This window comes from Scaptodrosophila lebanonensis, unplaced genomic scaffold (genome assembly GCF_003285725.1).
Source record: "Scaptodrosophila lebanonensis strain 11010-0011.00,11010-0021.00 unplaced genomic scaffold, SlebRS2 tig00001415-arrow-pilon, whole genome shotgun sequence".
Classification (NCBI taxonomy): Eukaryota; Metazoa; Arthropoda; class Insecta; order Diptera; family Drosophilidae; genus Scaptodrosophila; species Scaptodrosophila lebanonensis.
Window position 1 is genome coordinate 2169367 of NW_022060742.1, and position 25210 is coordinate 2194576.

At 38.2% G+C, this 25210-nt stretch overlaps 1 protein-coding gene and 1 non-coding gene across 2 annotated transcripts; both read right to left on the bottom strand.

Annotated features, from left to right (window-relative positions):
• Positions 1–668: 668 nt before the first annotated feature.
• LOC115632979 lies at positions 669–24370 on the bottom strand. Its single transcript, XM_030530290.1, has 6 exons — positions 24217–24370; positions 23749–24129; positions 16563–17246; positions 16238–16342; positions 16055–16158; positions 669–1526 (listed from the first exon to the last, which is right to left on the bottom strand). The coding sequence occupies exons 1-6, from the start codon at positions 24368–24370 to the stop codon at positions 669–671; spliced, it is 2286 nt and encodes a 761-aa protein (XP_030386150.1).
• On the bottom strand, positions 15897–15968 carry Trnac-gca. Its single transcript has one exon. It is a non-coding gene; the product is annotated as a tRNA-Cys (tRNA).
• Positions 24371–25210: the final 840 nt, after the last annotated feature.

Sequence of the window (25210 nt, forward strand, 5' to 3'; positions counted from 1 at the left end):
ATATTTTTCACTTTTAAAATCCAAGAATAAAGAATGAATTACGAATCGATTATTCTTCTTTCGACGCTAAAAGCGAGTCCCGTGTAACGTAAAACAAGTGAACTTATTGATTCACCTCGAATATATATACATAAATAAATCAAATATCGTCTCCGAACTTGAATTCTTTAATTTTTAACAAGGGCTGGATTTATGTTTCCGGTTCAGCTCCAATCCACGAAGAAGTAATATTTTATTATAATTACCCATCACTAGTGGGCTGCTGGCTTAGCAAATACACGAACCGTATATGTACTTACCATGTGGTGAATAACCTCCCAGAAAGTGTGCTGTAAAGTTGAAATGAAATTTAAAAATCGTTTGTGTTAATTTTTGAAAGACGTTTATTTTTGGAATTTAAATTCGAAAAAATATGCACACACACACAGACTGACTGAATTGTGGATGCAACCACAACAACAACAACAACAACGCATTCGCATTATTGTTGCATTGAACGTTGACATTACATATTAAATATATACTTGTAATAATACAATAATGAATTAAATAAGTTTACAATTTAATGTACAATTCAAATGGATAAGAATCTTCTTTATTCGTATTATATAGTATGTAGACACAGGTATGTACAGTGGGCCCCCAATAGCTGCTCAATGGCCTGAAAATCACGTCACGCTGATTTCCTCATCGCTGTCCGAATTGGACTCGTCGTAGTCGTCGTAATAGAGCTTCATGAACTCGGCGCCCTGAAAGTGCGGCGGTGGCTGTTGTTGTTGTTGTTGTTGCTGCTGGTGCTGCTGGTGCTGCTGCTGCTGGTGGTGGTGATGGAGTTGGGCGGCCGCTGCTGCGGCAGCTAGTTCTACCTCTCGCATGGCCGCTGCACCACCCATGAAGTGTGGTGCATGTAGCTGCAGCTGTTCGAAGCGTCGCTGTTTCGCCTCCTGGATGGTGCTCTCCAGTTTGAATTTAAGATCGGCGGCCACCAATTGCTTCTGCATTTCGGCATTCACCTTGGCCTGAAAGTCGGCGCTCAGCAATGAGCCACCACCACCACCACCACCGGCACCGCTGGGCGGCGATGAGGCCGCCGAGGAGACTGTTGGCGTTGGCGTGGGTGTGGCTGATTGATCGCTCAGCTTAATGCTGGTCAGCAGGGGCGGTGGCGAGCTGATTTGCATGCCGTAGTTGTTAGCCGGGTGGTTGCCAATACTGGGTGGTGCATGGGCGCCAGCCACTGGCGAGCTGCTGCTGGCAGATTGCGGTGATTTGGGTGTGACAGCTGCCTCGTCCTTGCTGATATGGGACGTCACTGGGGGCGGTGTTGTGCCGTTGCTGCCGCCGTTGGGCGAGAGCGGGGCGGGCGATAGCGGCGTCAGCGGACGATCGCATTTGGCATCGGACAAGTCCGGATTTGGATTATTCTTATTGGGCAGCGTCTGGTCTCGAGAGCCGCCGCTGGCTAGCAGTTCGCGTTCCTTAGAGTTGCGCCACTTCATGCGGCGATTTTGAAACCATATTTTCACCTGCAAACGAAAAAAGGGGCGGCATCAGTAAATTGAAAATCCTTGGACAGATGGATGGATGGATGGATGGATGGATTGATGGCTGTCTGCTGCAGACGGAGCCTGAAAAGTTGCGCCGACTGGCCGAAAAAGTTTTCATGGCCACAGGCACAACAGCGGCCTCAGATAAATTCATAGTCAACAGCAAAACAATTCTGGTCAACAACTTTTGGGTTTGCGAAGGCAAAACTTTTCCGGCAACCCCAAAAGTGTGGCAAACGTAAGGGTGTATGTGTGGGCGTGGCCATGACAAAAAGTTTGAACTGCAGTGCCAGCAACAGACGTGGACGCACGCATATCCATAATAAATGCAAATTAGAGACATTTCTCTAAACGGTTACAAATTGATTAGAGCCAGAAGGCAATGAGGGCAGTGCACAGTGGCATTGGCGTTAGGGGTAAGGGAATCAATTAAGATCTATCAAAACGGTCCAAGTGATATGTGTAAGCATTTAATATCATCCATCCATTTTAATAGTTTCAAAAATTTAAAGCGGAGCAACCACCGCTTTTGCTCTGTTAAACGGTCTTTAATGCCATTTTAAAAACAGAGTTTTCATTTATTCTGCCATTTATTTCACTTATCTCCAAATGGTTGCTTAAACGTTTTATACTCTATAAGGCAATTGAAACAAAAACGTGCTAATTAGTCCTCAGAAGATATCAGAAGAAAATTGGACTTTGAAAAATATGTTGGTTTAGTAGACGTTATTATGTCTTTAATTTATTTTATAATATTATAGCACTATTTATTGATTTACTAAAGAAATAAATAAAAAAGTAATAGTGCAGAGTTTGCGAAGAATCGGACTGTCGTGAAAACGTTCAGATTTAAAAGGCCTTTCGTATGAAAAACTTGATTGCTTACAAGTATGAAGACATCAGAAGAATATGAAACAAGTTCATTTGTAATATGTGTATTGAGTAAAACAATCGATTGTGTCTTAATATATCAATTTATTTTCTGATTCCGCTTTCTTATTTGAAAAAGCTATTTTCGATTTCTTTAAGAGTCCGAAAAGCTTTAATAATTGAAATGTGGAACGTCAAATAAAATTAAATCAAATTTTGTAACTAATTTAAATTAAGCTGAATTAATCTGGAAATAAATATGTAGTGATTAGCGTAGTAGCTTAAAAGTAATCTTGTACTTGAAACGCTAGCATAAGTTAATAAATAAATAAATAAATAAATAAATAAGTAAATAAATAAGTAAATAAATAAATAAGTAAATAAATAAATAAGTAAATAAATAAGTAAAAAAGTAATAAATAAATAAATAAATAAATAATTAAATAAATATATAAATAAATAAATAAATACATAAATAAATAAATAAATAAATAAATAAATAAGTAAATAAATAAGTAAAAAAGTAATAAATAAATAAATAAATATATAAATAAATAAATAAATAAAAAATGAATGAATTTTTTTGTAAATTAATAACATTTTATTCCACTGTAGGTGGAACAATCGAAAAAGTTGGTCCAGCAAAAGCTGTAATTTCTCCAACTGAGTGTGTGTGAATGGGTGTTAGTGTGTGTGTGTGTGTGTGTGTATGTGTGTGTGGCATGCAGCCTTGTCCGACTGGCTGCAGATGACAGGCAAGCAAGGCGGCAACATTTCGTAGACACTTGAAGCAAATTGCAACGACGCTGCCGGTCCCGGTCCCGATCCCAGCCCGGGTCCGGATTCAGCGAATTCCGGTCCATGGCTGTGACTGTTTTTGAGTTATTATGCAGTGGGTGTTTACACTCTCCATGTGCTTATGTGTGTGTGTGTGTGTGTGTGTGTATGACACAGCAGGACACTCGCACTTTGTAGCAAACAAAACAATTTGCAACAATTCATGGGAAACACGCACCCACACCCACAACCACACCAAATAGTAATTAGAAGTAACTTAATGCGAACATTTTAAAGCGAATTGATGCGTAAAATTGACTCGAGAGCAACAACAATTATCACTCACCCCCCACTCGCCCTCCCCCCATCTTGCTACCGTAATGCCCGACCTTATAAATATATAAACATGCAACAAGAAATCGCTGACATGTTGAACAAGCGATTAACCGCAGATTTGTGCAGCCTTCTCGCTTGGGCCACGTGCCAGGCGTTTCTTTTCTTTGCTGTTTTACTTACTTCCGGTCAATGAGTTTTTCAGCGTCTGGCCACCACACCACCCCATCAGACGCCAGCCACCACCCAACACCCAACACCCACAGCCCACCCTAGAGAGCAATTGAAATAATAAGCTCAGGCGGCGATAAGATTAATGATTATAGCCCCCGCCCTATTAGCTTGCTTGGTTGGGCTGCCAACAGACGTCCTCGTCCTCGTCCTTTTCCGCCTCCTGTTCTTCTTGTTATTGTTGTTGTTGCTCTATTGCCGGCGTCCGGATTCGTTGTCGTCTGTTTTTGATGGAAATTAATTATAAAGCGTGCAGTTTAGTGCGCGCCTCGCCAACTTTCGACCTCGCCCGCTCTCTCCGGTTAAGCATTTCAGGAATTTTGGCCCAACTTAATGAGATCTTGAAAATATAATGTTTGCTTGGCCGCTGATTTTTTAATTTTTATTTGTAGTTAGCCTTTTAGTCCATGCTTCCACAAAACGCACACGAATCGCGCACAAAACATCGAACCACCGAAAAATGTTGTCTGTGCGGGTTTTTAAAAGCCCATTAACTGGATATTGAATATAAAACTTATATAGTAGTACAAGTATATACTCGTACATAATATGTAAGTAATATATAATTAGCGGACCCCATCGCAAGCCGACACAAACGGCCTTCTCTGATCGTTGTACAATAAATTAGTGCACTAATAATACTCGCAATAGCCACCGTGTGACGTAATTAGTTGCTCGCCTTTCTGCTTACGGCATGTCATTGAAGTAATTTGTAATTATTGGGTAAACCTGCCAACCATTTAATTTTGAAATGGCGGCCCGCAATTATTTCTAACCAGGCGGGTCAAGAATCTAACAAACTGTCAATAGAATTACGAGATTTCCGATTGCCACATGCGCCAACTAACGGCACAAATAATGAGCACCACTTAATAGAGCAACCACACGGACACACCCGTCTGTGCGGATTAATCGGAACTGGGCGGCTAAATGTAAACAGAAATTACAAAACACTGAGCTCTGTTTTATTTAATATCACTTTTTTCATCTCTAACTTGTTTACAAATATTGCGCTTGTCCTCGCTCGCATAATAATTGTTGAACATGGAAATTTGCAAAATGCAAAACTGCTTAAATTGTTTATATGGCCATTTAATAACATCATTTATGCATACATTTTCAGCCACCCAAGAGGCTTCAGTCGGTGGTAATAGTTTGCATTGTTTTGATTTTATAAAATCTGTGAGGCCTAGCATAGCTCAATGAATTAAAAAAATTAAATTAATCAAAGAAAAAAATAAACTCGTCCTTTCTCGGACCTAGGAGAATCTGGATGCCAACTTTGGTTATTCTAGCTTTTATAGTTTCTGAGATCCTTGCGTTCATCCAGGCAGACGGACAGACAGACAGACGGACGGACATGTTTAGATCGAGTTCTTTCGTCATGCTGATTCAGAATATATATACTTTATGGGGTCGGAGATTCTTCCTTCTGCATGTTACATACTTTTCACAAACCTTTTTACCTTTTTACCCTTTTTACCCTACGGGTACAGGCTATAAAAAGAAAACTTCGAAAAAAAATCTGTTCCAAGTAGAGTAAAGTTGTATATTTTTATCTCATATGTTCTTCTTTATCTTTTAAGTTTATATATATATATATATATATATATATATATATATATATATATATATATATATATATATATATATATATATATATATATATATTTTTTTTTTTTAATTAAAATGCTTACATTTCTTTTTAAGGCTTTCATTTCAATAAGTTATTTACAAAAATACAGTTTAAAATTATTTTTGAAATTGTTTGGAATAAATGTTTTTTTTTTTTACTGATTGGGACTTAATTTGTATTTGTATTCAATTTATTCATATTTGAATATTTCTAGTCTCTGTAATAAGCCTTTCAACAGCTTTGGACAAAACGGAAAACTTATGGCAGTGCCCTTAAATGCCTAAATGGTGTATTTACTCTCGCAAAATGTTTACTAAAGACTCTTCTTCTCTTTTATGTTACGGGGCGATGGGAGATGAGTAACACATTTTTCTGACACGCTGCCGCACCATAACGCGGACATTTGTTGCAAGTTTTTATAAACCACCCGGAGAAGCGAGAAACTGAACGGAGCTCGGATTGCTACAAATTGCTTTGGCCAAGTGTGGCAGCCAGATTGGAAGTCGGCCCCTTTTCAACGAAAATTGACTTTGGCAATGAGGACAAGCTGTTGTTTGTATGGTTGCGTGTGTGTGTGTGTGTGTGGGTCGCAGGGTTGTGTGTGTGTGTGTGTGTTTGTGAATGTTGGCAACATATGTTAACTAATGAGGCAGTCGCTCGTTTCGCTTCTGCTTCTGGGATGATGGTGCTGGTGGTGGTTCGTTGTCAATCCATTCCGGGGGCTGGGAATGTGCTGCCTGTCATTCGATATGCTGCGTAATAGCGTATTAAATAGTCTGCTACTATTTGCCAAAGTCATTTCAAGTCGTTTTCAGGCCAGGAGTCGTTACTCCGTTTTGGGTTACTGGCTGCCGAACAGCCAGCAGCCAAGCAAGATAATGATTGTGGTCATTGTTTTAGTGCTCTACAGTTCCTCGCTCTCTTTCCATATACAAGTATACATATGTACATGTATATGTGTGTGTGTTTGCAAAATACTTATAGCTCGCTTGGCATTTATTTAGCAATTTGTCAAAAATTTATTTTGTAACCAAAGCTGCAAATGATGGTTTTTAATGTTTCCCAATCACTTATGCTTGGGGTTTGCATTCCTTTCGCATTCGCATTTGGTTTGCCAAATTGAAATGAAATTTGAGTTACGAACATTTTATGTTAAAGTGTTTTTTGATTGTTTGGCAGAAATATAAACTCTGGGGGGTGGCCCACAGTCGGGCGGGACATAATAATGGTTAGGAAATGAGCTCCTGTTGCAATCAAAGCTTACAAAAGAAGGAAAGTAATTTCAGCTCAAAACCTCAAACAATTGTCCTCTTCTACATATAAGAGGCAGATATTCTGTAGTTGTTAAATAAATAATGGAAATATAATATAATGTGATGGTTTTCATTTAATCTTTTTTTTTACCAATTTGAGGGTTAAATTTGTTACATCAATCTGAAAGTCAGCTTTAAATAGTTTTGCCACCTAAGTATATTTGGCTCGAAACTACAACTATAATCACATTTTTCCAAATGAGTTTTAATCGAATTTCTAGACACTTTCGGGTTCAATTTTTAAACTTGGTCCAATCAATGTTATTAACTGTTTAAAATTTAATGTAATTTAAATTTAAACATTTTGGGGTTCATATGAATTAATAATTTATTCTTCTGTTTGTGAAAATATAAGAGTTCGCAAGAAGGTGAGAATTGAAATCATTTTCCAACTAGACTTTGTATGTATAAGACACGTTTTGGTCAATTTAAAGGCTTGATAGTATAAAAAATAAACCTATACAAAATGTAATATTATTTAATTTATGTATAAGCCATTGGAGCCATAACTACTGTATCAGGTAGATGTAAATTATCGGTTAATTTATTTGATCAGAAGTTCCCAATAAATATAGCATTACTATCAGATGACTACCTTTTACCATTCTATAAGGGTTTTATGCTTAAATTAAAATATGGGGATTCTTACAAATAATGTCAAATTTTATTCGTGGTTTTAAAGCTGCCAATTACTTGCACGCCTATGTATTTCCATCACTCCCCAGCTTAAGTGCTGTTTCCCCCATCCACCATTAAAGGGATAACAAGGTCCATAAAAAATCAAAGTAAACAACAAAAGAGGACGAACGACTTGTGCTAAATGCATAAACACAAGGATAGATTATTTATCATGGAATTTGATTTAAAGCGGTCTCAGCGAAGTAAATAAATGGCATACAAATCGAAATGACAAACAAATAAAACAAAATGCCGCAAAAGCCTACAGTAATCTCTGATGACCCCAACTGCCAAGCACACATCCCTCCCCCTTCCCCTCCCGCACACTCTCTCACACACACACACACACATACATTCGGACACGTGTGCACAGTTTTCAACAAAAGACAAGGCAGACAAATAAAATTGAAAATAAAAATATTTATAGCGTGCAAAGGACCGCAACAACACCCTCCGGGCTTTCGAATTCCAGACTGGGATCGGAGCATTGCGATGATTGTCGAGCGTCGGCGTTGAAAGTTGGCTGATTTTTTGTTATCTTTGTTGTTGTTGATGTTGTTGTTGTTGTTGCTGCTGCCGTGCTTCCCCCATTTGCTCGACAAATCAAAAACAGACGAATTTGTTTTGGACATGACACTTAAAAAGTTGCTGCCACACTCCTCCCCCTCCCCCTCCCCCTCTCGAAATGTGCCACCCACCCTCTTGGAAAAGCCACCAACTCGTTTAGCTATCCAGTGAAATATATATGTATGCGTGTATGCGTGTGTGTGTGTGAGCGTTGAACTCTGCTTTGTGTATTGATTTAAAATATGCAAATCCGTTAACAATTTCGCCTCAAGATGTTTTCATTTCCGTTCGCGGTTTTGTGCGTTTGGCAGACGACAAGGTTTCACGTTCGTCTGTGAAAAATAAATACCGGTTGGTACGCATTTGAAGTGCCATTAATGGCAATTAAATTTATAGCTTCCAGATTATGAGGCTGGTAACTGTCACTTGCAGTGGCAGAAAAGGGGGCGTGCGCGTGCCGCTCTCTACTGGGGCGGCATGGAGACAAATGTGAGAATGAAAACAACTCGAATGGATTTGAGGAAAACATGTAAAGGTCAAGTCGGGATCAAGCAAACTACGACTCTTTCTGAAGAACAGATCTCACTTGCAACAGATCTCAGATACGAAATAAATAATCTCAAAGAGTGTTCTAGCTTCTAAATCCAAATCCAAATCTTACCCTTTCTCGGGCTAAGAATCTGGATACCAAGTTTGTGTGTTTCATATATTGGCACAAAACTAATATACCCTTATAATAAGAAATCAAATAAACGTGACATGTTCAAATAGAGCTCAAATAGTACTTAAATATGACTTAATTACTTTATTTTGAACAGCGTGGCCATAATTGCTATTTGATGTGTGTACAATATATCGGGCGATTACTTTCCAGCTAGATCTTAGATAACGCAGTAAAACGCTTTTAGATGTTTTAAAAACTTTTTGTATAAATATTAGGCCACAGTCAATTTCAAAACTAAGTTCCAAAACAACTTCTGAAGTGGCAGCATGAAAGCTTTCGCGATTTTTGTTCCGTTGCTGTTGGCATCGCTGGTGTTAATTCATCAAAACGTGAATTAAAAGAGTAAACTCTATTTTAGACATCAATAAATATTGTTTACTTCCTTTAGCGTGCCGCCTTCATGAAATTTACAAATGCAGTTTGTAAAACCTCAAATCAATCGTGGGTCAGATTCGATCACTGTCGGTTAAAGGCAATCAATCGGAACAAAACAGTTCTAAATATAAACGTCACAGTTCTAGCACCAGCCACTCACATTGAAACAAGAGTGCAGGTTCTTAAAAAAGCCAATGGCTACAAACCATGGCTGATTGACGTCACCTTCGAAGCTTGCAAATACTTACGACGAAACCACAACAAAATTGTCAAGACCATTTGGCATCTTTTCAAGGACTACTCCACAGTCAACCACACCTGCCCCTATGAGGTAAGTCCCAAAAGTGTGCAGAAGTAATTCAAATCTGATACTCTATATACACATATAATCTTTATTGTAATTTGTATGTAAAGGGCCTTCAAATGCTCAAGGATTTTTATTTGACACCAGAAAAGGTTCCCGTTCCGTTGCCAACTGGCGACTATGCGATTTTTTTGTCTTGGACTCTTAATAGGGAAGTGACTTTCTCTACAAATGTATACTTCACATATAGGGAGGAGTTCTAACACTTATATTTTAACACATATGTACAATATATGCATGTTGTTTGGTTTGATTCGTTAAATAAAAATCAAATATGAAGGAAGGTTTCATTGCACTTGAATATCAAATATGGCTTTGCATATAGAAAGCTGTTAAAGCTGGGTTGAATTCCATATTATACGTACTAGGTTTGTGAAAAAACCGGCCACATATTGTATATATGAAGACGTATTCTTAATCAGCATGACGAGAAAATTCGAGTATTTGCCAAAGTTGAAAGAATTATGGAACTTATGGAAAATCCCTAAACGTCAATGTCAAATTTCGTGTAGTTCCGAAAACACTGCACTCGTTTATAGTAACTTGAAGGCGATGCAATACTAGATCATAATGCATAAATAAAGGCTTTGAATGTTATAATAAATAGAGCTGGTTTTATTTGTACACGGTAGTACAATTCTCTAATAAGAATATAGTATGACAAGAATCGGGTGGGAGAACTGTTTTCTTCTACCTAGGTCCTCCCAATTACAGAATAGAAAGGTATTAACACATAATGTTTCTTCGATTACTTGCTGCCAACATCATGATAAATGGACAGGCTTGGAGTATTTGGAAGTAGATATAAATACAGTAAGTTCAGTAAGTCATTGACATCATGACACAGGAAACCATTAAAAGTCAATATCTACACATGCATTATATAAAGACATTTGCTTACATTTTGCCACAGTTATTAAGTTTTGAACTTTTGCCTTGATGATGATTTTGAAACTGCAAACTTAATTGTGTGCCATTAAAAACGAATTTCTACACTTGAGTACTCGAATATCAAAAATCATCGTTAAATTCGAATTCGCTGGTTTTTTAGCAGAAGAAGAGTTGCAATTACAAACTCTGTATTCCAGGCATGCCCGTCTGTTCCTTCGAAAGCGAGAATCTCCAAAAGAGTTGCAGGTACAAAAACTTGTTAAGTCCCTTTATCATATCTTTTGTATTTCTTAATTGATATTCATTAAATCTTTTTAGCACATGTATCAGGGCTTATAACTATTGCTTTTGTTTTGTTCTTTGTACTCAAGTTAACTCAAGTGACAAAGTCGACTAATAAAATATTGCTGAAAATGCTAACAATGTGTATAACGCAACCTGACTCTAAATTCCAGCGACCACCACCATGGGACGGTTAAATAAGCGACAGTAAAACTGTGCCACAATGGCAAGCTCAAGAGGTGGAAGAGTTACCCCGAAGACTTGAACCATGAACCCGGCTAGTAAAATGTGGTAGCCGACGCTATTTTTATTTTTTAATTGACTGTAAAATGTGAAAAGTATTTATTGAAATTATATAGTGTACACATGAGATCTCGTGCGGAGATGCTTTCATAGATGGTATTGCAAAATGTTATTTCATGAATTAAGATGAAAATAAATAGAAAGCGTAAATACTTAGAAATCTGAACATCCAATGACTTAATTGCCAATTCATCTCGGGTAACGAATTCAAAAATGTATAGAAAATGCATCTCAAAAATACTACAAAAATATGCAATGCCATAAAAATGGAGCTCTTTCATTATTCGCAGGCGCCAATTTTTCGAGTGCGTTTGTTAAAAACGCAATAAACGTTGCAATGAACAACACTCGAAATGATGAATCACCTGTGTGCCGCCATCAATGCAACGTTTGTCACTTTTGCGGCTGCCAGACCGCAAGGCACGCGAGCTGGCGGCAAAGGCATCGTCCTGTGACTGTGCCTGTGCCTGTGCCAGGCCGTGTTGCAGCCTTTTAGGCGCATTGCTGCAATGGCCAAATGCCCAAACCAATGACAGTTTGCGGTGTTGATATTTATGGGCGTGTGCGCGTACAAACAAAAGGCAGTGGCATGCAGCAAATGAACAGCAGCAGCAGCAGCAACGGCAACAACAAGAATCCAATGGAGCATTGAGAGCCGCAAAAAAGTGCAATGCAAGCGAAGCTCTTAAATCATATTGCATACTGTTCGGCGCACGCTGCAATGCAACCAAATCACACAAATGCACAAACGCACACACACGAACATCCATTGCCTTTCAAACTGCTCGAGTATGTCTGTGTGTGTGCGTGTGTGTGTGCGTGTTTCACTTGAGTGTGAATATCCGCACTCTTTCAAATTGTGACACTCACACACATAAACACTCAGCTCCCCACTCTCGCTCCCAGTCTCGCTCCCACTCCCACTCTCCCTTTCTCGCTCTTTGCAGCAGCCGTTAATGGAGCTCGTGTCGCAATGCCCGCCGGCTAGCCAACACTTTGTTCCCCACCCTCTGTTCCCCACCTTTTGTCCAGTGCCCGGCCTTCAGACGTAGACCGACCAGCCAGCCCGAGAGCCGGCCATCGTTGCTGGACACCCGCTGCGTTCTGATTGCGAATTTTTCTGACATTTTTGCACATTTTTTTCAACGACTCTTGGATTCATTTTTTTTTTTATTGAGTCCTCGTGGCTTTGTTTTAGCTCGACGACATTTTCATTTTCACATTTTCACATTTGACAAAGTGTTTTTGATGAATGTTTTGAATTCTAGTGGCCAATCCATACTTTAAACTTTTACTGGAACAATGATCGTAAAATCATTATACAAGTAGTTTTATACTCTATTCAAACTTTAATAAAATGCCAAATCATGCAACATAAAATAATAACAATAATCATTCAAAATAATTTAAAAAACTATCTTGTTTTGCTGTTTATACTGAGTTCTACTTTTTAGGGTGAAGTGAAAAGTAAAGACCACCAAAATTCATTGGATTCCGTCCACTCCCAAGTCCTTAGTCCAAGTCCTTAAGCCAATACAGATACTAAGTCTCGTAAATGTATTGTTGAGTAAATACAAAGTATGTGTGTTTATAAATCCGTAACATTAAGTACGGAAATGGGAAGCACACTCATATTCAATATGTAATGATTATTTTTTTTTATTAACGCGATTTTTAAAATATTCACTTATATTGAGAACACGAGGACAACTCAACTTTTAATTTGTCTTTTTTTTTTTGTAGGGAATAGTATTCTTAAGCAGGCTTGTTTCTGTTTCCGTTGTAAGCCATATGGGCCTAAAAAATCTTTGCTGTCCCATAAGCCACTTTTCAAATTTAAATCAATTATTTCAATCAGTGTTTGAGTTCTGGAAAATTTACTTATTTCGATAACCCATAATTAGTTTGAATTTGTAAACAAGCTCTGAATTGTTTACAAAGACGAATCGGGCACTGCAATATAAAAATAATTGATTCAACAGCTTATTAAATAATGCTTTACTAAACAAGTTGCGGTTGTATTCGAATACTATATACTAGTGCCTATGCATAAATTTGTATAAAAATTCCGCAACTACGAGTATGTATATATACTTGTAGCTTTTGCTGGTGGCAGCGAATGTGTTGAGCCGTGTGGCTGCCGGCGGCATTGCATTATAAGATCATTAATGAAATTGATCGATTGGCTTACAATCTGGAAACTGATGCAAAAAAAGGGGCGTGACATATGCGATGAGTTGATGAATTCGTGCCTCGACTGACAAATGCAACTGGACACGCTTATTGCGTAATTATGAAATTTTTATGAATTATATGTGTCGGCTGTGAATGAACTGAAAAGAGAAGACTGGGAAGGAATGAAAACTGAAAACTGCACTAATTTGGCGTGACATTGTGACATGAGTTTGTAGGCCAACGGCTGTTCCTGCCACATCCTGTGCCGCCACCATCAGTGGTGTGACAATGCACATGTGTGTGTGTGTGTGTGTGTGTGTGTGTGTGTGAATGTGCGTGCATGTGTAATTGGGTGATTGAGTTGTGATCGATTACATTGTGACAACTTCAAATTAGGCACGCAAATTGGCAGTCATGTGAAAAAATGTCTATCCATCCACATACAATATACCCTCGATAATGCGGACAATTAGTGTTCAGCCAATGTTCGAGTCGTGCGGCTCGCACTCTTAATACCCTACCACTTGAATACACAGTTGCAATATCAGATATCGTTTTACAGCGGTTTTTTTTTCTATAGTTGTACAGATTTGAACGAAAACAACAACAACAACGGCAAGAACTGCTGGTAGAGCAAGGCAGAGTCTACAATAATGGCTATAATCTCAAATTTCTTTAAATAGTTCCAGACAAAGAAAACGTAAACTTCACCTACCTATGGTTAAGGGAAATACTTGTATGAATAACAAGATTGGTTATTCTATCCTTTATACTTTCCATGATGCTTGCATCTATACACACTGACAATGGGGAGGCGGAAGAACAAGATCACGATATATACATATATATATATATAACTCATTGATCCTAATCGTAAATATAAAAACTAAAAAGAAGATCATTTAAAAACATCATTTTTAAAACGTTCTTTAAAAACCCAAAAGGCTTAAGAAATAAATATTCCTAATTTTTCAAACCTTCGTTTTTTGCCTTTGCTCACAAAATATAGACTTGTCAATTTCCAAATATCTCCATCAGCTAAATTATATTATTCTGCATAGCAAAACACGTTTTTTAACGAAAAAATAAAATTCCCGAATAAATGCAAGTCTACGAGTCTACAATCAGGCTGATATGGAGGTCCAAACAATCCAGACTGCCCATTACTTTCTTTTGTCTGCCCAACGTTTTTTTTTTTTTTTTTTTTTCAATTTTTACGAAAATTAATTTAATTATGGGGCAGCGTTAATGTTGACATCGAAGTGGGCAGAGGAAGAGGCAGCGGCAGTGCCAGCGACTGCGGCGCCGACTTCGCTGTCTGCCTGCCAGCCAGACAGGCTGAAATGAATTTCTTATAGCTCGTTATAATTTCATTATTTTCCAACGCAGTCAACAACAACAACAACATAAATGGCAAATGGCTCTGTCTGTGCTTTATACGAGTATATATGTATATATGTATATACATATACACACACACACACACATGCATATGCACACATACACACTCGGGAGTCAAGACAAGCGAGCGACTGCGCATTTAAAGGAAGCACGCCCTTGCCGCTTAAAACCCCCCAGCCGCCACCCCACACCCTCTTCGCAGCCCAACCATTTGCTGCGCAGCCATTGCTGAGAGCTTTTCTCGAACATTGTGTGCGTGTCTTGGCATTTTAAGGGCGGAGTTTTATTTTCCCCGACTTTGCATGGCTTTATTTCATTTTTATAATGACGACGACATTGTTGTTGTTGTTGTTGTTGTTGCTATTTATGCGCCGCTTATTAAAGCGGATTTGAAAAGTTTTTAGAAATCTTGTGTGCGCCTTATAATTCGGATATATACGCATTCTAACTTAAATGTTTATGCCGAGCTGAGTCCCAGGCTGTTATTGATTTTTGGCTTTTCTTGGAAGAAGTGTGTAAATGTTTTGTGGCGGCCTTACAGAGAAAACCAGCAAAGTTTATTGGTAGAAGTGTGATGATAAAGGTTTAAATATGTGTATATGTACGTATGTGAATCGTGAAGATGGTCGGTGGGGTAAGACGAATAAGTACAATGATAGAAAATAGTTTCAGACCGAATGTGTCTGAAACTTCAATCACAAAACTTGATTTAATGTGTTAAAGTCGCACCCAATCGAGATTGATTGATTAATGCCAGAATATGATAATAATAATAATGATGCGAGTCTACCCATCATAAGGAGTCAGTTGTATTTAGGAATACAGATACTAAATAAAAATATGTGTGTCATGGCGACTGGTTACATTGCAGTATTTAATTTGAGTCCATTTTTTTTTAGAATGAATGGTTAGAAAATTGTTATCGCTGTCAGTAATCGAAAAAAATATATCGTCTAAAATGACTAGAAACTTCTTTAGAAAATCCGTTATACATAGCAAGAAAGTCCAAGAAAAAAGGCTTGCAACCCCACTATAAATGATTACAAATGACAAGAAAATCCAATTAAAGAATTGATTAAAAACCGCTAGAAATACCGCTACAAATATTTATAAAATCCGCAGTTCCATTTCTAATCAAATTTATCCTGGAGTCGCCCAAAAACCGCAAGAAACGAGGACTCTTACAAATCAAGACCTAGCAGAGCTCATGCATACGGACGGAAGAGTCTCAGATTATTACTTCTATTGTGGTCCACATGGTGAAAAACATTAATTTAAATATACGTAAAGTATTTCGTGTATTGTAAATATAGTTGAGATAAATAATACAACATCTCAGATATACTTGTACTACTCGTTGTAGATGTTTCTTTTCAAATTTTCTTGAAATTTCTGTGTGAACATAAAGTGGCCAAAAAGTTGAATGGGTAGGGGGCACCCGGATTTGAACCGGGGACCTCTCGATCTGCAGTCGAATGCTCTACCCCTGAGCTATACCCCCGATGGGGATGTCCTTTTCAAAAGTTATACATAAGAATTGAGATTTCGAAGCCTACTTCTATGAGTGAGTGGTTTTTTTCAGCTCACCTGAGAGTCCTTTAAGCCCAGACGTTCGGCCAGTTTCTTGCGATCCGGCTTACTTATATATTTCTGCTGTTGAAAACGCTTCTCCAGACCCTTGCGCTGCGAATCTGAAGCATGAGGAAAAGAGCAACAGTTTTGAATTGAGAGAATGTGGAGAGGGAGGCTTTCAATTCCCATTCTACGAACCTGAGAAGACGGCACGTCGCATCATGCCTCTGCGTGGCTTGCCACGAGTCGAATGGGCCCAGGGAAAGCCTTGGCCCGGCGGCAGGGGAAACACTTGGGCGCCAACTGCAAATAGGGGTTGGAAATGCATTAAGTGGGGGTAATGGTTTCAGCCCATCTCATCGGTGCAGTGCCACTGATGCATGCGCCAATAACATTTGTTAATGACAAGGACGAGCCGGAGAGGGGGGGGGGGGGAGGGGGTTAGGCAGCAATTACAACGCATTAGATGCGTTCCCCTCTCCCTCTCCCTCCCCCTAGCCCCACTCATGCACTCACTACTTACCACTCATGTAGGGATTTCGGCAGTGGGTCAGCAGCGAATGCAAATGCGGATGATTGAGAGTGTGGGGCAGAAAGGGCGTGGGTCGACTGGGCATGGGTTTGGCAATGCCCGGATGTGTGGGCAGCGGCTGCGGGGGTGGTGTGAGGTGTGTCGCCACTGTTGGTGGTCCTCCTGTTGCTTGACCAGGCAACAGTTGTTGCTGTTGTTGTTGCTGCAGCTTTTCTTGCGTTAATCTTCGATTGTTGTTGTCCTCGATGCCGTTGTCCGGAATGCCGGCAGTGCCGATTTCATGCGGTCGACTATCATGGTTGTTGGTCGCACCACCGCCAGCACCACTACCATTGTTGTTGTTGTTGTTGCTGCTGGTGGTGTGATTGTTGTCGCTATCACTAATTGTGCTGCCAGGTGACGACGAGGAGGCCGTCGTCAGTGCGGTTTGCGGTTGACAACTATTGCCGTGAGGCTGCTGATGCGGATGCTGATGCTGATGCGGCTGCTGATGCTGATGCGTTAGAAATGCGGGATGCGGAAAGTGCATATGAGGATGAGGCGCTGGCGCTGGCAGCGTCTGATGGTGTGGCTGATGATGCCCCGGCGGCGGATGGTGTTGATGATATTGATGTGTGTGCTGTTGCATGAAGTTTTGTTGTAGATAAGGCCATATATGCTGCGGTTGCATAAACTCTGCGAACGAGACAGGAAATGGAGCAACTGAGAAAGCTGAGTGTTATTTGTGGATAAATAAGAGCATAAAAATGCAAAATATTCAGTAGGCTATCCGCCCTAAAAATAGATACTATATTTATGTTCCCTCTTCATAGTCAGAATTGAATTATTTGAAAGCTATATTTTTTCAAAATAACAACCTTGTATCCAGCTTATAAACTAGTACGATAGGTACAATAAAAGTTTCATGTTTGTAAAGTATTTCAAATAATTTTTCATTTAATCTTCAAAGCCCAATTTAATCTTGTATTTTGTAAGATGCCACTACTCAAGGCACATGAATTCATTTAATAATTGTCCTTTTAGGACAGATCTTAAATAAACAATTAAAAAATATATATATATATATGTTAGTAAATTATAAATACATTATAAATAGTTAATTCTATAAATTTGCTAAGCTTTAAATATGTCTTCGAATATCCATCCAAACTACTATGCAACATTATCATAGCAATAAATTGTTTACACATTTTTAATAGGGTTCTAAAGGCATTTCATTTTAGCCATTGAAGATGTAGAAATTATCTATGAAAAACTATAATCCACAAGAACCATTGAACATTTCATTAGATAAACTATATAAAATGTATTTCCCTTTTACTAATCATCTGCAGAATTAAACTAGAAAATAGTTTAGTTAGTTAATTATTGTTCATATTCAGGTTCCTTATTCTATAATTCTACATTATTATAATAGTAAAGTATTACACAAAAATGTGCAATGTTATTAATTATTATTAATTATGCTTATTAAAAGACTTCTGTAAATATTTTATGTATAATTATTTGGAACCTATTTCGGTTATTCTGCGAATAGCAACTCTTTATTTTAAAGCTCAGCTCTTTACAGTAAAGTCTTTCTAAAATATTTCTAATATATCATAATTATGAGTGTTGCAAGCTCGGATGCTTATTTAAAGACTCCTGTCAATATTCTATAATTATTCGATGCTTATTTTGGTTGTTCGGGAAAAAATAAAAATAAGACACTAATTTTTATTTTTAACACATTCCTATGAGTAACTTTATAAGCAAACTTACTATTTCTTCGTCGAAGCTATTCTAAATACATATCATTAATTCGAAAATATGAGGAATATGAAATGCTTTTTTAAATCAATCTTCAAATTATTGTTTGTTTTCTTCCAAAATTCGGAGCTTATTTAGATTTTTCTTCCAATATTGCAAGATTGTACAAAGCAATCTATAGGTTGCACAAACATTTCAAAGGCAATAACTCTAGCATGACGATCCTTAACACATCTTCGAAACTTTAGGTGTAACCACACACACACACTTTGAACTGTCATTTCTTCAATACATACCCACAATATTGCCAGTCGCATGAGCAGAGAGTCTTGTCTGTGTTCGCCGGCTGACGCCTGCAGTCGAGAACAGTGTTGGGGGCTGCTTTGAAGTGTCAAGTTGGCATAATTAAACAGCCCCCGGCCCCAAAATGAGGGCGACGACGACGCCAACACCGACACATTGAAAACTTAACAAACAAACAAACAAACACACTCACACACCCACACACCTTGACAGCCGCCATTGTTGGGGCGCCGACGCTTTCACTTCGAGTGGAAAACAAACAAAAGTTTTGCGCCTTTGATTCCTCAGCCGGATCGTTGGAAGGCAGAGGTTGGCAACGTCAGCGAGCATTTCATTTTGTAATTAAACACCCAAAGGAACAGACGCCATTTACATACACATCACACACACACACACACACACGCAAACGCACACGCACACAAATAGAAACTGACAACCGCTGCAGGATATGATTTTAATTCGATTAGACTAAAACAATTAACGTATTAACGCCTCTTTAGTTTTGCATTCTTGTCTGCAAGCACACGCATACTTACATAGAAATATATGTATACATTTACAAGTATGTGTGTGTGTGCGTGTGCGATATCCTGCATTTAATTTGATGCCAGCTTTTAATCTTTGTGGCTAAAGTTTTTGGCGCCCCAACCATATGTGTACGTGACTAGTCTTTATGAGTGCGTACATAAGTGAGTGTAAGTGTGTGTGGCGCCTCCATTTTGCATTTTCATGTGTGTTAGTGTGTGTGCGTGTGTGTGTGTTGTGTGTTTGCGTACGCGCCACATGTGCGCCTAATGAGCGCACAAATTAAGTTATAATTGTACGTTTTGTTCGCTTTGTTTAGCGCCTTTCTGACTTTAGTATCCGCCTTTCCATCCCCCCCGAAAATAGGCGCCGGCATTTCGTACCAAAGTTTTTGGCATTAGACGCACTCGTGCCTCGGGCCGAGAGCAGGCGGAAAAAGTTAATTTGTGGTCGGACATAAAAACATTTGAACTGTGCGCGTTAATATGCAAAATTGATTGAACACAATAGTTTGTAATTAGTTTTGAGTGGTAATTATGGAAAGACAATTGAAAAAGTTAGGCGCCCGTGTGCGTGTGTGTGTGTGTATGTCTGTGTGTAAATAATTTTTATAGGCATGATATAATTACAGTGTTAACAGCTATGAGTTATTAGTGGGCTATTATCTGAAACTAAGATTATTGCGATTGATAGCTCTTGATTATTTGATTGTCGCTTGTTCAGTTATATTTAACCACACATCTGATACTTGTATGAAAGAGTACGCAATAAACGAGACCCTTTTGGATATCTCCAATTCTTCTTTATATTCTTCTAGTTATCACAAATGTTACATGTTGCATGAAAAGAACAACAAGAACTCATCGGTTCGTTCATTAAGAAAAATATATTGAATTTATTATAAGTGTAGTGTATAAATAATAAATAAATAATAAATGTCAAAAGATGTGAGCAGAGTTCATTAACAACCAATGAAGTGTATTAAGAAATTGCAATTACATTTTGTCTTTCACCATAAATCAACAATTGAACTCACTTGCAATTAATATTTAAATAGAGTCTATTATATTTTTAAAATTGACATTACATGATTCCAAAGATGTTTAATGCACCTAAAATATTTTGAGCTGAACATTTAATGATGCTCGATATTATTATTAGACATGGTTAGACAGCCACATTCAGCCCCAATCTTGAAAAACTTCATGTCCTTCATATATGTAGGGTCATCTCACTCTTAAAATTGAAATTTTAATGGTAGCCAAGTATTGGTATTTATGCTTTTAAACATATTTTTAAGTACAAGATCTGATTTTTGAACCGATCATTACTTTGGAGGATAAAGAATTAATTTTTAAATTAATATTATAATTTTGTTAATACTCTTCAATGAGGCTGTATATTGTTTTTCATAAACTTGCTATGCACATTTGATAAGGCGGTAATACACCAAGTTTGGGGTCCCTAGCTGTTATCGTTTAAAAGTTATCGGTGTTCATACAGACGGACAGTCGCTCATTCCATATGACGATTAAGTTCGTCCTGTTTATCATAGCATGGAGTTCTCCATCAACATCTATCCCCGAAAGCGAACTCTCTTCATTCTTCAAAAGCACTTTGAAAATAATTTTGAATTGCAGGAAAATGAAGGGCTATTGCTTATAACAATGAAACATATTTAAAAGAACATATTTATTTAGGAACAACAAATAATTTATCTTTTAAAATTTTCGAAAATAACTTTGCAGCTTTGAAAGACATAAGTCTTTCGAATTATATTTTCAATTATTGTAAGTCACTTTGGAAATTCTTTTAACTGATGCTCTTCTAAATAAATCTTGCATCGAATACATAAAAATTATAACTTGGGTTAAAATGCAACTTATCAGTCTAAGACTATTAATATTTACGAGTCATTCCTTCACTCAATTCAGTATATCAAACATATTGATAATCGAACTTATTGCGAATATGAGAACCCTTGCCACGCGTCTCACATTAAAGACTTTGGCAGAATCAGGCCGTAATTTTTATGGGCGCTAAATTCCACACAAAAACCCCATAAAATGTGTCATAAAAATAGGCATAAAAACAGCCCACTCATTAATAAAAAACACACTAATCGCATGACAATTAAAATCCCACAATCCACGCTATTACTGTCGGAGACAATGCAACAAAAAAGAAAACGAATAGAATTGGCATTCAGATGCTAAAAAATTGCCAGAAAAGGCGAAACAGTGCCATTGACTGATAGCCGATTCGTCACGCCTACTTTTTGTTTGTGGCTGTGGCTGTGGCAGTGGCAGTGGCAGCCACAACCCTCGTGCCGCACGCGCAGGCGCAACGGACGAGCTCGAGCTCAAGCTGGAGCCGAAACTCTGATCTCGAACTGAACTGGTTATGCGGATTCGGTGTGGTGGGCTGTTTTCATGGCCCAGAGGATTTGTTGGGCTCGCTCAATAATTTAAACATGATTAGGTCTGGTTGTGTTTTTACAGCCTGCGCACCTCGAGGGGCTTAAAAATATTTGTTAGATCTGATGTTGCGCATTAAAGGGATAGCGACAGGGAAAGCGGAAGTGTGCGAGTGCGAGAGCGAGAGCAAGGCAGACAATCCTGAATAATAATAATAAAAAACGAAAGCAGTTTTATTGTATCCTTGTCCTTTTGTTGTCGCTTTTGAAATTCGAGTTGTCCATGTGGTTCGATGGTTGGTTGGTTGCGAGCATCCTTTGTTAGGAACTTTTCTAGCTTTAATTACATGAATGTTTTTCTTTGGGCTTTTAACTTAATCTGAATGGCATATCATTGCGTCTACTCTTTATTGTTTATTTTAGGCATTAGGCACGGCAAATTAATTGCCAAGCCGTCTTTATTGCCATTTAATATATATCTTTTATTATCATACCACAAATATACATATTTATATCTATAGGTATATGGGGCTATTGAGGTGCGTACAGAGACACGAGAAGAAGTGATTTGCCGCATTTGAAGATGCATATATACATATAAGAGCGTTGTTGCTAGTTGACAACAAAAACTCGTATACAATGTTCCTATTTTGAGGCATCTATGAAGAATGGCGAAATTCTTCTTGATTTAATTTGCTCAAAGCTAGTCCAGTCTAGCATAAATAAATAAATAAATAAAGCTACGGCCAGAGAAGCACAAAATTTGCCAAATAAACTCGATTCCATGAACTAATGCCATAACAACAATGTTGCTACAAAAATACTGATAACACTAATCTGTCTAAAATATATATGTATGTTTTGAACTACTTGAAAAATTTGAAGAATTTGTGTGAAAATACTTTTGAAAATCTGATTGAAATGTTGGCAGTAAATTATTATTTGAAAATGTCGAAAATAAGAGCAAATTGTGATTGCAGAAGTATATATATTTAAGTATATTTAAACTTTAATGAGAAATGAATATCCATTAGATTGGGAGAAGTTTTTCAACCCATCATAAACATTTGGTGCTGCTTTTCAATATAAACATGATCATAAAAAGATTCCGACAGGACTTATTATGATTGAGTATAAAGACAAGAATCTATAAGCGGACAACACAAAACATCATATCATTAGAACATAAACAGATTACGATCGAATCAAATCAAAGATAATACCTTACGATAGTACTTAGTTAATTGCTAAGCCACAACACAAGAAGCTCATATTTTCAATGAGTAATGAAGTGTAAGAAATGAAATTGAAATCAAATAATGTCACGAACTTGAGAATACTTTCTTTTATACAATCGAATCGGATTTTCGAAAACACGCATTATTCGCAAAATTCATTTTTCAATAATTTATTTAATTATTATTATATATATATTTGCTAAAAAATTATGAAACTTCCTTTTTAAATGTTAAGATTAAAATACTTGTAGTTTAAAAACGAAATTTGTCAGTTAGTTTTTAAAAAAAATGTTTGTTTGGAATATTCCCTATTTATTATAGTTCGGAAGGGTTTTCGGGAAATATTTAAAGTATTTTTAATGAAATACTCTAAAGTTTAATATTTATATGCAAAATATCTAAAGAAATACTAATAATAAAATTAAATAAATATCCCTCAACAAGTCAAAATTTATATACGTTATTAGCCCCTTTTTCAATTTCAAACAACCAGATAGTAACAAATATCATCAATTTGTTCCTGTCCTTTGTGGTAGGAACTAAAATCGAGTTCTATAAGTTCTCCAATTGGCGAAATTGAATCCAATTTGTTACTTAATAGGGTGTTTCTAATGTTGTGATATACAAGTAAATATTTTTACTAATATTTGTATAATTTTATCCCAATGACGAGTGTCACAACAAAATTAAATGAATAATTCAACATTTTCCAAAAAAATACTGTGAATTAATATTTGGCCACAACTATTATACTAGACTTAAAACACTTTATATTCCACAGGACTGTTGTTGTTTTCAGGAATTTGAGATTGGGCTTTGAGTTCAGTGCTTAGTCTAGTGTTATATGGAAATAGAATATAGTTTTATGTACTTGGAAATAATCATATCTGCGGTATTTAAATGCCTATGCTAGAAGCTACAAGTTAGTCATTGAAGTGCCGCTTACCATTCCTGACGCGCACTCCTTCGCGTGTGTCGCCCAAAATGGCAGACACACTGAACTTTAGAATCGGTTTGCTGTTGTTATCCTTTAGGATGGTGGTGGTGGCAGAAGACACTGTGGTGGTTGTCTCCCTAGGCTCCACTTTGGGCAATTTGATTGCCGTGGCTGTGACGCGTCTCTGTACATTGACCAGCTCGACTTCATCGTCGGCGAGATCATCGTCTAGATCCTCGTCCTGCTCCATGCTACCGATATCGGCGACAATTTCATCCTCATCCTCGTCGTCGTCGTCCTCCTCCATTTCCTCGATGCTGCCCACACTCTCGGCCCGATTCTCACGACACTTATCACATTTACGCTTAAAGCCACCAGTCATGCTACAGTCTCTACAACACAGTTCGACGCGTTGCTCAACACTGGCCGCATTGACGCCACCACTACCACTACCGCCACCGCCACCGCCACCTCCACCACCGCCGGCGGTGCCGGTGCTGCCAAAATTGGCAGCCTCCTCGGCACTGCTGCGACTCAGCAACATTTCGCTTAGGCTTGTTTTTAGCTGAGCTTCACTGTAACTCTGCCGCTGTGCATGCAATAGACTGTCCACAAGGTATGTGGTGGACATTTCACACACACATACACACACACACACACGCACGTAACACTCTGAAAGAAAGCTCGCCGTTTTCGTCAAACGTTCGTCTTTCGAGATCTCTGCAGAGATCGAATGTTCACTGAATGGTATTGGGAGAGTCGCGAGCTGCGCGTCGCGTACGCGTCGAGTGTTGAAATCGAACTGACGGCGAAGGCTGCTGTGCTGGTCCTGCAGGACCAGGCAGGAGCCGTCGCAACGCCGCCGTCGCTTCACTGGCGCTGCAGGGGCTGTGCACCAGTTAGGGGTTGCTCGGCGGTGGTTGGTCTGTTTCTCCTGCCCAGTCGTCGTCGTCGTTGCTCGGCTCTGCTTCAAACGCGATATACTTGTATACATATATCTATATATATTTGTGTGCGTGTGTGTGGCACGTGATGCTGCGCTTATATACTGCCATTCGGCTGAACAGTGTGTGTGTGTGTGTGTGTGTGTGTGTGTGTGCGTGTACCTTCCTGGCGCTTGGCAGGCTCTGTTATTGTTGTACCATTTTTATTTGATTTTATTTGTGTGAAAACAATAAAAATTTAATTTTCTTGTTTTGTTGCCGTCGACGTCGACGCTGCCGTCGACGCTGACTCCAGCAGCGCTGCCTTGAACTGTTACGCTTGCTCTGTTTTGTTTGTTTTGCCTCCATTTTGTACATTTGTGTTGGCTTCTTATTGGATTTTTTTTGGGATTCGTTGCGGTACTTCGCACAGTGGGTCAGTTTTTTTTCTCGAAAATTTGTGTCTATTGTTTAAATCCTAAATTGCATTATGGTTATGTGCGTTGGAATAAATTAACATTAATTTGATTCTGTTTTGACAATGGATG